The 16,316-nt window shown below is 43.6% G+C and overlaps 1 protein-coding gene across 1 annotated transcript in view; it reads right to left on the bottom strand.

The window, feature by feature from the left end:
- Positions 1–16,316, bottom strand: part of SPHKAP (SPHK1 interactor, AKAP domain containing) — a 123,056-nt gene that overhangs the window by 15,898 nt on the left and 90,842 nt on the right. The window contains exons 4-6 of the mRNA XM_060242250.1: positions 7,023–7,082; positions 1,417–1,551; positions 78–333 (exon numbers count right to left, since the gene is read on the bottom strand). Coding sequence (XP_060098233.1) covers positions 78–333; positions 1,417–1,551; positions 7,023–7,082 — 451 coding nt within the window. The remainder of the gene's footprint in view (positions 1–77; positions 334–1,416; positions 1,552–7,022; positions 7,083–16,316) is intronic.

Here is a 16,316-nt window from a genome sequence, read left to right on the forward strand (position 1 = left end):
AGAAATCTACATCAATGAACATCCAGCATTATTTCTACAAACATAGCAGCCCTACATGCTTGACTGCCAGACTTTACCATTTTTATACTCTTCAGCATCATTCTCCTCATCAAAGTGTTCTGATGCTGTAAGAAAATCTTCCTCTATTGAGGACACTGAGCAGTTGGTATCATCCTCAGGCTTTAAGATGCTGGCCTCTACATGCAGCTGCCTCTCCTGAATAAGCTCCAGCCCAATCAGGAACTTGTTTATTTCAAAGATGATGCAGCTTGTGCTGTTCTTTCGGTTTCCTCTTGCACACTGAACCAGACAGACATCTGCCGGCCAAGAACACTGGGGAGGGGGGGGATAGAGGAGAAAAGAGTTATGCAAGCAGAGAATGTTTGTTAAAAATGTTCACTCTCTCTAAACACTTCCTGCAATAAAAATACTTGTAAAATTGGCTGGATGTCTGTAGCATGCTGTGGTGTTCCACTTTACACGGGGCAAACATGAGGGTGCCAGGCTCAAGAGGTTTCAGGGAAGCAATATACATGTCTGTGTTATTTTTTTTTGTTACCATTTTGAGTACTTTTCAAGCTACAACCTTCTCCATTAAAAAAAAAATCAAAGATCATTATGTCATTTACAAACCCACTTGCCGATCATCTGATAATAAGGCCCAATCCATGTAAAGTTTGTCAAGACAAAGCCTCATTAAACCCATGGAACAAGTTACCCATGACTAACTGAAGTCCCTTTACTTTCAATAATACAGCTATCACTAACTGTATCTGGATCAGAACCATATCTGTAATTGCACTGTAATATAATTTAACAAACTGCATCGTTACAAAAAATACCAATGAGCAGCAAACCAATGTAGTGCCATCAGCCATTAACTGGCATGCTTTGATGCCCTCCTAACCAATGACTGAGGTAGAATTTGATTTTTTACACATTGCAAGAAGCTCCCTATAAAACAGATAAGTAAATTAGAAGTACACATGCATCATGCCTTATGCTTAAACCTAGCTAAAATTAGAATAAAGCCAGATAAGGAAAAGGTAGATTTGTTATCTAAAATGTAGTTAGTTGACGAAGCATATTTGTTTTATAATTAGAAGTTAATTATATATAATTTAAGTGCAGTGTGTATTTGGGTATATGTCTCTTCCCCACCTATATTTGCTGTAAGGATAAAGTCCTGTGGATTAAACCTTACATATTTTGGATTTGTGTACATGCTTATAAATCACACATATATAAGGGGGTAGCAACAAATTTGTTATATATGTAAACATGTTGTTCTCTTTTTACACACTAATATTTTGTTGTAGTCCTAATTAGAATTCATTCTTCTGTGTTACTAACATAAGAATACATGGAATGTCTGTTAGAATGTGAAGGCATCAAAAAACCCCTTAAAGTTCATACCTGGGGTACTTCAAAATCAGTCTGAAGGTTCCCTGATGTTAATCCACTCAGCAGGATAATCTCATTCTCTTTTGGTGGTTGTACTTTCATAGAGTTGATAAGCTTTGGAAGATTTGGGGAGACGCTGATCAATCTCTGTAGTATAAGAAAAATGTGACAAAGAATAACCCCACTTTTTTACCAGTTGTGCAATCATGTGTGTGTGTGTGTGTTTTAAAATGCTGGTTTCCAGTGTTCCACAAAGTTAACTGAAAGACAAATTCACAGCTCTGGACAAGACTGTTAGATGAAAATACAGCTCAGGATGGAACTCCCTTTTCTAAAACATGAATTTAAAAGAATATTTCTAGCTCTGACGTGGGCCTTTGTGATCTGGTCTACATTAAAATCTCAGTTTCAAAGACATCAAACTCTTTGGTAAAACTCAGCACAGAATGTAGCAACTCTACCTAATCTCCCCAAATCCTTTTCCTGTTCCATTAGCAACCATCATGAGATGATTCATAAGAACATAAGAGAAGCCATGTTGGATCAGGCCAACGGCCCATCAAGTCCAACACTCTGTGTCACCCAGTGGCAAAAAAATTTATATACACACATACACTGTGGCTAATAGCCACTGATGGACCTGTGCTCCATATATTTATCTAAACCCTTCTTGAAGGTGGCTATACTTGTGGCCGCCACCACCTCCTGTGGCAGTGAATTCCACATGTTAATCACCCTTTGGGTGAAGAAGTACTTCCGTTTATCCGTTTTAACCTGTCTGCTCAGCAATTTCATCGAATGCCCACGAGTTCTTGTATTGTGAGAAAGGGAGAAAAGTACTTCTTTCTCTACTTTCTCCATCCCATGCATTATCTTGTAAACCTCTATCATGTCACCCTGCAGTCGACGTTTCTCCAAGCTAAAGAGTCCCAAGCGTTTCAACCTTTCTTCATAGGGAGAGTGCTCCAGCCCTTTAATCATTCTAGTTGCCCTTCTCTGGACTTTCTCCAATGCTATAATATCCTTTTTGAGGTGCGGCGATCAGAACTGCACACAGTACTCCAAATGAGACCGCACCATCGATTTATACAGGGGCATTATGATACTGGCTGATTTGTTTTCAATTCCCTTCCTAATAATTCCCAGCATGGCGTTGGCCTTTTTTATTGCAGACGCACACTGTCTTGACATTTTCAGTGAGTTATCTACCACAACCCCAAGATCTCTCTCTTGGTCAGTCTCTGCCAGTTCACACCCCATCAACTTGTATTTGTAGCTGGGATTCTTGGCCCCAATGTGCATTACTTTGCACTTGGCCACATTGAACCGCATCTGCCACGTTGACGCCCACTCACCCAGCCTCAACAGATCTCTTTGGAGTTCCTCACAATCCTCTCTGGTTCTCACCACCCTGAACAATTTAGTGTCATCCGCAAACTTGGCCACTTCACTGCTCACTCCCAACTCTAAATCATTTATGAACAAGTTAAAGAGCATGGGACCCAGTACCGAGCCCTGCGGCACCCCACTGCTTACCGTCCTCCACTACGAAGACTGCCCATTTATACTGACTCTCTGCTTCCTATTACTAAGCCAGTTTTTGATCCACAAGAGGACCTGTCCTTTTACTCCATGACTCTCAAGTTTTCTAAGGAGCCTTTGATGAGGAACTTTATCAAAAGCTTTCTGGAAGTCAAGGTAAACAACATCTATCGGGTCGCCTTTGTCCACATGTTTGTTCACCCCCTCAAAGAAATGTAACAGGTTAGTGAGGCAAGATCTTCCCTTGCAGAACCCATGCTGAGTCTTCCTCAATAACCCGTGTTCATCAATGTGCCTACTCCCCCACCTGAATATGAAAAGAAGACCATCCTTTTGCGGTCTCATTATACACCTGGCTGCCTGAAACCTTGTGCAAGGCAAAGCTTTTTAAAAAGATTCCCAGGGGACTGGTGGTGACCACACAACTAAGCATGTGATGAAACTATTCACAAAATTCACTCATATCTGAAAAGCCTCTTTATATAGAAAAACTACGCCTTCACTACATGTCTTTAGACAAGGGCTGATCTGGGAGCAGCAGGTAGATGTGTGTGGTTTGCTGTATTTCTGTGGTTGGCTCCTCTGATGTTCTATTCCAACTCTTCATAATATCCATAGAGAACTAGGAATATATGTATTCCATGGATTGTCCGAAATGTGGGAAATTTACATATAAATGCTGACAATTCCAGGTGAATTTTGTGAAACATCTGAAGGTAAGTATTTCCCCACTTTTGGAAAGACATCACATGTAATGTGATGACTTTCCAAAAGTGGGGAAATGCTTACCTTCACATGTAATGTGATGTCACCCCAGAGTCAGAAACGTCTGGTGCTTGCACAGCCTTTACCTTTTTTGATCATTCATTGCAACATATACATAGCACCTAGTGCATTCCTTTATTGTTCGGATTGACAGCACTGTGGGGAATGACTTCTTTGATTATTGTTTTGCTTATTTTTTGAGATTTTTTTTAATGTGGGGTACAAAAGGGAAAAAGGGGAAAGGGACTATAGCAGCGCCCGCCTCACGTCCTTACTGGATCTCTTTAATTCAGTCTCTTCGGGGTATTTTACTTGTTTATTTGATGGAAATATAATTCACTTCATAGGGGACCACAGCAGCTTTGTTTGTTTTCCCAAAAATATAGGCTCTCGAGAACTTTGACTTAAACCACAGATTTATTACAACACAAAGTCTTTAAACTGGGGATATGGGAGATATTTACACAGGCTAACACGTTGCTCAGTTGTTTCAAGCTTTACATTAATTTTTTCTTCCTTTGAGTCTCTCTCAGTTACACAGTTCACAGTTTCCCTATATCTTGCTCTCTCCACCTCTAGCAAAGGCTGGCCTCTTGGGAATGATGTGCCAAGTCTCACCCCTCGACTGGAGTCTTTCTCTCAGCCCTTCTGGTGTCTCAGACCCACATCCACTCCCTCAACCACCTCACTAGATCTTCAGAGTTGTCTATAGGTGTCTGTGACCGTTCAGGTCTTGACTGACTCACACACACTCAGCCCTCTTGGCTGGTTTTGTCGAGCTTGCAGTCTCTGGAAGACTTTCCCGTCACTGTCTCAAGCTCCTTCACAGGATCAGCTGTCCCCTCAGCCTCTGTCAGGCACGAACTGACCCTCTCAGTCTCTGTCAGGCTCCACTGACAGACTTCTCTGACAGGCACCTTCTCTGTCAGAAGCCAACTTGACTGACTGCCTCAGCAGTTTCTATTCTCAACTACCCCCTCCCTGAGAGCTCTGAGCACTTTGCCCCCACCCTCAGGTCACCTGACGCAGCCCTGTGCGTCTTCAGTTTATGGTTAACCCATTGCTTTCCGTCACAGGGACAATATAAATTTATAAGTAATTTTCAAACATCACAAGTAGTTACATACAAGTAAAATCAACTGTTTTCAGTAAAAACACATATTTCAAATGTGAGAGCAAATAGTAAAACATCATTATTATAGTATTTTGAGGTGAATTATCTATTTAAAAGAATAAACAAGAACATTCTTAGTTGCAATATTTTAGTGCTGAACTGCGCCTTTCAAAGCATGGTTTTTGAAAAGAAGTCTTCAGCTGAGCCAAACCCAAACTTAGAGGCTGGAAGATTCAATACAATGTTATCTTACCCTTATATGTTCCTTTAAATCTTAGAAACAGAAGAATCATGAAAATGCCTATCACGATTCCTCAAGTAAAGTCTCTCAGTCTTGTCTCCATGTTCAAACAAACCATTTTATATGAAAGAGGCTCTTAGTTTCTGGAACTGTATATTTATATATTTGTATAGATATGAACTGCCTTGGAATAATTCTAATGGAAGAGATATTGAAGGTTTTCTAAGAAGCTTACACATTTTTCCAGTAAAATACTTCAACATTTTTACTTTAATTTCCAATTTGTAGCACTGTTACAGCTTGGAAATTTCCTTACATAAAACAAGCAATCATGGTGAAGTGGTTAGACTAGGACTGGGGAGATGCAGGTCTGAATCTCCATTTTGCCATGGAAGCTTGCTGGCTCATCTTAGGCTAATTACTCTCTCTCAGAATAGCTTATCTCAGGGGCTTGAGGTGAGGATAAAATGGAGGAGGGGAGAATGATCTTGCATGCTGTTGGAAGGAAATTAAGTAAAAATATATACAATCACAGTAAAACAATAATTTCAATTAATCCTCAATATGGGGGAGGGATCTAAAACTACTGCATTTAATGACAGTAAGAAGAGAGCAATTGAAAAAAGCCAAGAAAATGACCTCTGGGTGGTTTTGTTTAGAGTTCAATGACAGAAATGGTTGGATCTTTGTGTGTGTGTGTACAAAACTATTATTGGATTCATCACCTCAGTGGTTGGAGTGATCCCCCATTTGCAGCCATCAACAAGTGATAAAAATAATTATTGAACGAACCACACACACATAGTACACAGAAAAGAAGTTTATGAAAGGAAGTGTGAAAATTTTCAGACATATAAAAGGCCATGAAAAAGAAAAAAGAAGACAAATTACATTCACTGTATCTCCAAATGTCAGGAGAAGAATAATGAGATAAGGCAACAAAGAGATTGGTGAAACAAAATTCTGAGGAAAACTTTTAGCTATGAGCAGGTTTGGATGTAAAAGAAAACCATAATACCATCTGTCTTGAATGAATGAATTGATGAAAAGTATTGCTGTATAAATAGACTTTTTTTTGGTTAGGTCCCAACTTTGATAAAGTTTCAAGCGAAACAAGCAAGGAGTTAACAGTTTGTCTTCCAAGTCTTCCCTGGGCAGGACACTAAAATTGTATGAGTTCTTTACTTTAGTACTACTTTGAAAAGAAACAGCCATATTGAAACTTTTTCATCTATAATCTTGGCACCAGAAGAGGTTTTTTCCTCACCTTTTTTTTTTTTTTGGCATTCTGGCTTGAAGAAAATGGACTTATTTGTAATTGTAATATTCTGAAAATTTTGTATGAGACGTTTCGAATATATACTGTATTGAAACACTTAATGAAATTACTTACAATTTGTTATTGATGTTGGTATAGTCTAACTTGTTAATTAGAGTTGCGTTCCTGATAGTGTTGCAGCTCTCAGAGACCTAGTAGCGCTTCCTTCCAGTTGCCAAGATACCTGGTAGTATTCTGTTATCTTCTTCTGGGTCCTATTTTATCTTACTGGCTGCAGGGATAGGGCAAAGTGGAAACGCCTCCAGCTGCAGCACTGAGCTCCTGTTGGTGTTATCAGGCATATGGTGCCCTGACCTAAAACGATGGATTTGGAGGACTGTATTGCATTTTGGCCTTATTGGGTTGATCCCCAATGTGTGGGCCAGTTTTCATTTGATGAGATATCCATACAAGTGCCTTAGACAGCTAATGGGCTTGCAAAAGGGCCATGCTCACATTACCTCCAAGTGGGGACTGTGCACATGATTGTTGCAACCTCTGTCATCATAATATGTTATTTTCTTTGAGCCTGGAAATTATTGAGATATCTGTTCATTCTTCTGTTTGTTTTTTCTTATAAGTAATCACAGGCTTTTTGTGTACCATGAATATTATTTATGTATTAGCACAGTACTTGCCTGTTTCATGTGTTCCTCTTCGCAATCACCTTTGCCTACATCCAGATTCACAAAGCATACCTGCAAGCAAGAGAGAAAGAGGGAAAGAAAAGAATGGATAGACTCTCAAGGCCTGCTGAAGATCTGTAAAACTTCTAATAATTAAAAATATGTTTTATAAACAGGGCTTTTTTGTAGCAGGAACTCCTTTGCATATTAGGCTGCACCCCCCCCCCCCCCGGGATGCAGCCAATCCTCCTGGAGCTCACAGCAGGCCCTGGAATAAGAGCCCTTTAAGCTCTTGGAGGATTGGCTACAGCAGGGGTGTGTGGAGTTCCTGCTACAAAAAAAAAGCCATGTTTATAAATATGTTCAGCAATTTGTCACTTCTAACACAAAAGATAGGATTGTCTAAGGCAAGCTGTTATTTGTTTGAGAGAAGAGCATTGGAAAGAAGGAAACTAAGTTAAACTTTACATTTCTGATACAGGATGTTTGCCTGCCACCTAAAGAAGCAACACATAAGGAAGGTCACTTTGTATACACTAGGGGACTTTGGTGGGTGGACACTACTCTGCAGCAACATCTACTTCCAATAAGATAAACAATAATTTGGTAACAGCAACTTGCTGTTTGGTAGTGGGAGCTGACCCCAAAGTTTGAACCTTTAAGCTCCCAGGAACTGATAATTTCCTGTGATGCTTTGGCAAAGACCTTTGCTGAAAAAAACTCTCAAATTCATTCTGATTTGGATGCTGAGAAAGTAGAAACCCCCAACACAACACCTGGTCCTCTTATGGATCACTTTGAGCCAGTTACTGTGCTGGATACTGCTAGGATCCTGAGATCTGTTAAAGTCACCACTTGTATGTCAGACTGCAATGAATACTTAAAGCATGTAAAGAACACATCAGTGAGTCCCTATGTTTCATTGAAAGTTAATCAGATGCTGATGTATACACATCTTTCCTTGTGTCCTAAAACCAGGCAGTCATTCATCAGTTACTTCAAAACCCTTTGGAGAAAAATGGCCACATCACCCACTTATTTGGTGGTTTGGTGCAGTGGTTAAGTGCATGGACTCTTAACTGGGAGAACTGGGTTTGATTCCCCACTTCTCCACATGCACCTGCTGATCTGACCGTGAGTCAGTAACAAGTTCTCACAGAGCTCTTCTGCTCAAGAGCAGTTTCAGTCAGAGTTCTCTCAGTTCCACCTACCTCACAGGGTGTCTATTGTGGTGAGGGGAAGGGAAAGGAGATTGTAAGCCACTCTGAGACTCCTTTGGATAGTAAAGGGCAGGGTATAAATCCAATCTCTTCTACTTATTTAAATTAATGGAGGGAGAGGAATAGCTCCTTATCCTGTTGTTATGGCCTCATAGGATGCTTCTGGGGGCCTAGCAGCACTTAGTGGGCAAAGTCTTAAACCTGACTGAGAAGAATTCACCAGCATTAGGAGCACGGGGCTGCAGTGACTACAGAGGCTCGACCTTGCCATTTTGCCCAGGCACTTCCAAGGTGAGGCAAGAGATTCCAAGTTTTCCTTCCCTCCGCTGTGCCTAAGACAGGCAGCATGGGAAGATCTCTTTGCTACCATGTGACTCATGATATTTGCTTGGCGGATGCACAGTGGAGAGAAAGCTTAAGCCTCACTGCCCCGTGACAGTTAAATCCTATGAAATAGGTCTGAAATGCTTGGTTTGACTGTCAACATCAACTGGTATTTGAGTTTTGCCATTTACCTGTGCTGAGCTGAGCCAATTCTGAACAAAATTAGATAGAGGGCACTGGAAGATTTGAAGTGGTGCCGCCCCCAATGCCCCACCACTGGCTATGGACCTGTGCAAAGAAAACCAACTCTTCTGCAAAAAAGCTGTTCTACCAACTTGAAAACTTAGAAGATGGTCTCCTACCTTAATTCACCTAACTTGGCCATGAGGATCTATGCTATTACTACCTTCAGGCTAGACTACTGTGATGTATTCTAAATGGGTCTGCCCTTAAAGACACCTCATATTGAAAATGGCGGCGGCGGCGGTTGAAGCTTAAGACGCTGGAGCTCCCGCCGGGCAGTCAATAACAACACAATAAGACTGAAATAACTGACAACTGACAATTGACCTGACAATAGCAGCAATCGAAGAAACAGCAATAGAAACATCAACGGAGTGAGAAACGAGGAAACCTCACCGGCAAACGCGGAGGCAGCAGCCGGAGACTTGCCTGGCCTGGTGCACCGACGGAGGCGAGGCGCGGCCGCGGCCCGTCGTGAAACGCAGCCCGAGAAGACGGCCGGTGAGTCCGGAGTGGGAGCTGGTCGAGGGCGCCGTGAATGAACAGGCGCGGAGCGGGAGCCAGCTGAGGGCGCCGAGGGCGCCGTGGATGAGTTGCGGGCGTCAGTTGGAAGGGCTGGGAGTAGTGATAAGCCCCTGGGGAGTAGAGGGGCCGAGGAGAAACGAGCGGCGAGTGAACCCCAGGACGAAGGTTTGGCGGGCACCTTTAGGCACCGCCTCCTGCTCCCCCCTCCTTTTTTGTCATCCTACGCCCAACCACCCATCCATCCATCCTTCTGTCTGCAAGCGCCAAATAACACACTTGGCTCAATAGCCTGGGTATCCCCAATTAGAGAAGCCCTATACGGGGCTCAGGGGAGCCCAAGTTGCGTGCTGAGTCAAAAAAGATCAGAGGCGACACAGATAGAAGCTGTGCTCCCTGGCCGGACTAATCAAGAGATCGCAAGACGGACTTTGCCCCCCCACCCCTCTCTTCAGATCACCAGGCTCAGATGCCCGAGCGGCTGAATCAAACCCGAAGTTGGGACCATCTGCATCTGCACTTTAACATCATTGGGACTAACTTAACATCTTGCCATTACCAGCACCTGCACTTTAACATCACCAAGACCACCACTGGGACTGAAACTGTAAATGTTATTAATGAAGAACATCTATGGGCAGTGTGCAATTTGTCATCCTACCCAACAGACTATCTGGACTCACACCCCACGGATGAACGACGGCTATCTCACTAATAGAACCAATTTTATTATTGTTAATTAATTATTGATTATTTTACCAATCAATTAGCGATTGACTTAATATTTAGATATATATATATATAAAAAAAAAAATTTTTTTTTTCTTAACTTATTAATTAGGATGGGGGGTGGGAGGGATTATTTATTAATAAGTTTAGGAATTAATGAATTTATATGAATTTAAACTAATTGGTTGTAAGATGGATTGGGAGGGCTAACTAAATTAATTAATTTAAGACATAAGTAGTGGGTCTATTAGCCGGGAACCGGAGGGGTTGTGGTGAGGAGGGTAAATTGAAACGGCAGGTGCAAACAAATCGGGGGAGTGACACCGGTGGGTTTATCTTGGGTTCATTTTGGTTTGGTGCAGATGTTTGGCCAGGGGATTCCAGTGCTCCTGGGGAGGGGAAGATATGACGGTGGGAATAGACAAAAATATAAGGGAAGGAGACAGAGACGAAATGGTGCTCGGCCACCTTCCAGTCTACTTCCCATCCCAATGGTAGCAGGTAGTGGGACCAAGAGGAAATGCTCGCCTCTGTCATTGGTGTTATGTAATGCCAGGTCCATAAATAATAAGACCGCAACCCTTAGGGAGTTTCTGCTACGGCAGAACATGGACCTGGCTTGCGTGACCGAGACCTGGGTGAGGGACGGGGAGACAGTAGCCCTCTCCCAGATGCCCCCCCCGGGATACTCGGTCTTTCACCAATCACGGATGAGCGGGCGGGGGGGAGGGGTAGCACTACTCATACGGGAGGATTACTCCTTTCGGGCTCTCCCGGATCCAAAGATTGATGGGATTGAATGCACCGGTCTGGCATGGGATGTTGGAGAGGGGTTGGCGGTTTGGCTGGTGTACCGTCCGCCCAACGCACCAGCTAACGCCTTACCATCACTATTGGAGGCAGTGGCGGGCTGGGCGTTGGAGTACCCGAGGCTTATGGTCCTGGGTGACTTCAACGTCTATGCCGACGACACGGCCTCCACTCAGGCGATGGACCTAGTGTCGTCCATGGCGACACTGGGACTCTCTCAATTTGTCACGACTCCCACGCATCAGGCCGGGCATACATTAGACCTGATCTTTGCAGCCGGGATTTTGGTGAACGATATCGCCGGAGAAGCGGTACCATGGTCGGATCACCTAGCCCTTAAGGCCCGTGTGGGGATGCCGCCCCAACCCTGTATGGGCGGAGAGCCTATTTTGGCTCGCCCTCGGGGCTTGATGGACCCGGAACGGTTCCAAACGGCCCTAAGGGATCCCTGGCCCACTGGCAATTCCCTCGATGACCTGGTGGAAATCTGGCAGGGCCAGCTATCCAGGGCTATCGACGAAATTGCACCCCGGCGCCCTCTGCGCCCTTGCACGAAGCTGGCTCCATGGTATACCTTGGAGTTACGCCAGCTGAAACAAGGGCTCAGACGACTAGAGAGGCAGTGGAGGCATACTCGGGACGAAGCAACGAGAACATCCTATAGAACGTTTATGAAGTCTTATGAGGTGGCAGTCAAGGCTGCAAAGAAAGATTACTTTGCAACCAAGATTGCATCTGCAAACTCGCGCCCAGCACAATTATTTAGAATAATTGGGGATCTTACAACGTTGCCACAAGGCAAACCAAATGTTAGAGAATTAGGAATAGGCTGTGAGGCATTTGCGAAATACTTTGCAGATAAAATCTCGCTGCTCCGCCAAGACCTGCCTACCACATTAGATACAGTGAGTGAAATTGAGGCCCCGTGCCTGTCTTCAGGTTTAGTGCTGGACCACTTCGACCCACTCAGCCTGGAGGAAGTCGACAGAATCCTCTCTGCTGCTCGCCCGACAACATGTGATCTGGACCCTTGCCCCTCCTGGCTGATTAAATCTTGCCAAGGGGAGCTTAGATGCCCTTTACGGGACATCATAAATAGATCCCTTTTAGAGGGGCATTTTCCAACACCTCTGAAAGAGGCTTTGGTCCGCCCTCTCCTGAAAAAAGCTACAGCAGACCCGGCCGAATTGGCGAACTACCGGCCGGTGTCCAATTTACCGTTCTTAGGTAAAATTATTGAGAGGGCCGTGGCGTTGCAGCTACAGGGGTTTCTGGATGACGCTTCTGTCTTAGACCCATGTCAGTCTGGTTTCCGGCCGGGCCATGGGACGGAGACGGTGCTGGTCGCCTTAGTAGATGACCTCCAACGGCAACTGGATCGGGGCGGCGTTGCGGTACTGATGCTGTTAGATCTGTCGGCTGCATTTGATACAGTCGACCATCGGCTACTGACGCGCCGCCTCGCCGACATTGGGGTCGAGGGGTTGGCCTTGCAATGGCTTTCCTCCTTTCTCCTAGGTCGGGGACAGAGGGTGGCTATCGGGAGCGAGCGGTCCCGGAGGCGCACACTGGATTGTGGGGTGCCCCAGGGAGCAGTTCTCTCCCCGATGCTGTTTAACATCTATATGCGCCCCCTTGCCCAGATTGCCCGGCGGTTTGGGCTGGGTTGTCATCAATATGCAGATGACACCCAGCTCTATCTACTAATGGATGGCTGGCCCGACCCCGCTCCAGGGAATCTCGACCGGGCATTACAGGCTGTAGCGACATGGCTCAGGCTGAGTGGGCTGAAGTTGAACCCAGCGAAGACAGAGGTCCTATGCGTGGGTCGCGGCGCTCTGGGAAGGGAAATAGCTCTCCCGGCCTTCGATGGTGCGCCATTGAAAGCAGCGCGCCAGGTAAAGAGTCTGGGTGTTTTACTGGAGCCTTCATTATCGATGGAGGCCCAGATAGCAGCCACTGCCAAGTCAGCATTCTTCCATCTGAGGCGGGCAAGGCAGTTGGCCCCTTTCCTTGAGCGCCGGGACCTCGCAACAGTGATCCACGCAACGGTCACCTCAAGACTAGACTACTGTAACGCCCTCTACTTGGGGCTACCTCTGTGCCGGACCCGGAAATTGCAGCTAGTGCAGAACGCGGCGGCCAGGCTGTTGTTGGGACTCCCGAAACGGGAGCATATATGGCCGGGACTACGTGAACTGCACTGGCTGCCGATTATATACCGGGTCCAGTACAAAGTGTTGGTCGTTACCTTTAAAGCCTTATATGGCCGAGGACCTGCCTACCTGAGGGACCGTCTTTCCCCATATGAACCCCAGAGAGCACTGAGGTCAACGGGGAAAAACTTAATGACTATCCCTGGGCCGAAGGAAGTTAAATATCAGAGCACCAGAATACGGGCCTTTTCGATCGCGGCCCCTACCCTATGGAACCGACTCCCCGAGGAGGTGCGGGCCCTGCGGAGCCTTGAACAGTTCCGCAGGGCCTGCAAGACCATCCTTTTTAAATCAGCATATTCGGACTGCTAAGAAAAATGGTAATTAAAGATCCGCCAATGCGGTCCAAAGATCTATACCGCAGTATAATTGTATCTACTAGACTGGTTTTTAATTTAATGTTTTAATGTTTTATTGTTCTATAATGTAATTCTAATGTTTTATTTATTATGGTGTGTTTTTATGGATTGCTGTTAGCCGCCCTGAGCCTGCCAAGGTGGGGGAGGGCGGGATATAAATGAAATTAATAATAATAATAATAATAATAATAATAAAAAACTCCAGTTGGTATAGAATGCCATAGCCCAGTTATTATTGGCTGCAAGCAGAATCAGTATTTCATTCCGACTCTGTAGACATTCCATAGTTTACTGATCAGTTACCAGGCTCAGTTCAAGGTTCTAATTATAAACCTACAAAACCATTAATGGCATTGGACCCATGTACCTGCAAGATTACAGCTCCTGACATGCTTCTCTGTGACACCTTTGCCTTTGTGCAGCCTTCTGAAGGTGCTACGTTGCAAGGAGATAAAATTGACAACTGCTAACCTACTTTCTCTGTGGTCGCTCCCACATTATTTCACTTATTTACAATATTTGTGTTCTGCTTTTACAAGGGGAACCAAGGCCCTTGTGTGCCTTGGAAGGTCTCACAATTCTGTTGTTTCACAAAACGTACAAAATAGAATTGTTCAGAAAGGCATTTCAGTAGAGAGAGTAGAGATGTGGTGTAATGGATCAGCTCAGGAAGTGATCTCTGTTAAGGATAATGCTTTCCCCCCTCCTTCCAGCTCTTCAGTCTCAGTCCCATTACATGTTATTTTACTAAAAATCATTGCTGACTCAAATGTTACCATATTTTATAATCTGCTCGCTGTTTTACTCTGAACTTTTGACTGTTTTACTTGGAATTTTTGCTGCTGCATTCAAATGTTGTTATCTTTCAAAATCCCAGGGAGTAAGGCAGATTATAAATGAAAATAAATAAATAAATACAAATACTTGGCAAACCTTTAAAAAAATCTTGACTGCTCATATATTCTCTCTAATTTCAACGCAGATTAGTTTTTGGGAATATGGATCGTTCTGGTCCTAGGATAATGTCTTTTTATACTCTGCTAGTGCCACTGGCTTTTGGCGGAGGCAGCAGACTTCAATCATTTTGGTCTCCCCTGCTCTTGGCCCCTTTCCCAGTGCCTGCTCTAGGATATTATCTGGGCACTGGAGTCTTTTGGGCACGTCTTTTCTGCCTGACATGAGGCATGGATTTCTAGTATGTTTTTTGCTATGATCTGTTCTGCCATCTATTTTTCTCATTATGTTTTTACAGTTTTGTTGATGAGTTTTTATTCTGTAAACCACCCTGAGCCCACTCATGGGATAGGGTGGGGCATAAATTAAATAAATGAAATGAAACTGCAATCCTCTATTGTGGATTGGCATTAGAGTATCAAGTAATGAAATATTGTTAATATGGCCTAACATAACACAGATTCATAGTACAGCATGGTATACTAGGAAAGAAAGACAATGGACAAGCACAATGGGACCATGGTGTACCAAGGGGAAATCAGAATAGAAAACACTGTGATAAACAAGTTAATTATATATATCCAATAAAAACGTTTTGAAACATTATGCTTTTATCATAAATTATTGCAAATTAGTCAATCAAAAAGTACATACAGCTAATTATCAATCTATCACACACACACACACACAAATATTGCACATATAAGAGAATTCATTAAGTGAAGACAAAATCAAATCAATTAGGAAATGGTTGTTATCAGGGGTGGAATTCTAGCAGGAGCTCCTTTGCATATTAGGCCACACACCCCTGATGTAGCCAATCCTCCAAGAGCTTACAAAAAAGAGCCTTGTGAGCTCTTGGAGGATTGGCTACATCAGGGGTGTGTGGCCTAATATGCAATGGAGCTCCTGCTAGAATTTCACCCCTGGTCGTTATGCATTATTGGAAACTTGTGCTCCACTTTTCTGGTCGTGTCAATTATGGAATTAATTTTCTGTCAGGTTGTAATATAGTTTTGGGTTTTTTGTCCACGATATTGGGATGTATATGAAGAAAGTGAGTTTTCTTGTATGTGCAACATTTAGTTTATCAATCAATCAATCATCTATCTAGGTGATAGATTGATAATTGGCTATATGTACTTTTTGATGATTGTCTAATTTTGCAAAAATTAACATATGACAAAAGCACAGCATTTCAAAATTACTTGTTTATCATGATGTTTCCTATTCAAATAGGCAATGAGGCAGGACAGTCCACAGTTCAACCCTATGAAGCTATCACCCCTTTCAACAGAAACCTGTGATTAGTCATAAGAACATAAGAGAAGCCATGTTAGATCAGGCCAATGGCCCATTCAGTCCAACACTCTGTGTCACACAGTGGCAAATTTTTTTTATATATATATACACACACACACACACACACACTATGGCTAATAGCCACTGATGGACCTCTGCTCCATATTTTTATCTAAACCCCTCTTGAAGGTGGCTATGCTTGTGGCCGCCACCACCTCCTGTGGCAGTGAATTCCACATGTTAATCACTCTTTGGGTGAAGAAGTACTTCCTTTTATCCGTTTTAACCTGTCTGCTCAGCAATTTCATCGAATGCCCACGAGTTCTTGTATTGTGAGAAAGGGAGAAAAGTACTTCTTTCTCTACTTTCTCCATCCCATGCATTATCTTGTAAACCTCTATCATGTCACCCCACAGTCGATGTTTCTCCAAGCTAAAGAGTCCCAAGCGTTTCAACCTTTCTTCATAGGGAAAGTGTTCCAGCCCTTTAATCATTCTAGTTCCAGCCCTTTAATCATTCTAGTTGTCAGATTATGATATGCCATAAGAAATGTAATGACATAGTCAGAAAAGGGAGTGCCTGTCAGACAATGAAAAGGATTCATTGTGTTCACTGTGTGCCAGTGTC

Source organism: Heteronotia binoei, chromosome 6 (assembly GCF_032191835.1).
Source record: "Heteronotia binoei isolate CCM8104 ecotype False Entrance Well chromosome 6, APGP_CSIRO_Hbin_v1, whole genome shotgun sequence".
Taxonomy (NCBI): domain Eukaryota; kingdom Metazoa; phylum Chordata; class Lepidosauria; order Squamata; family Gekkonidae; genus Heteronotia; species Heteronotia binoei.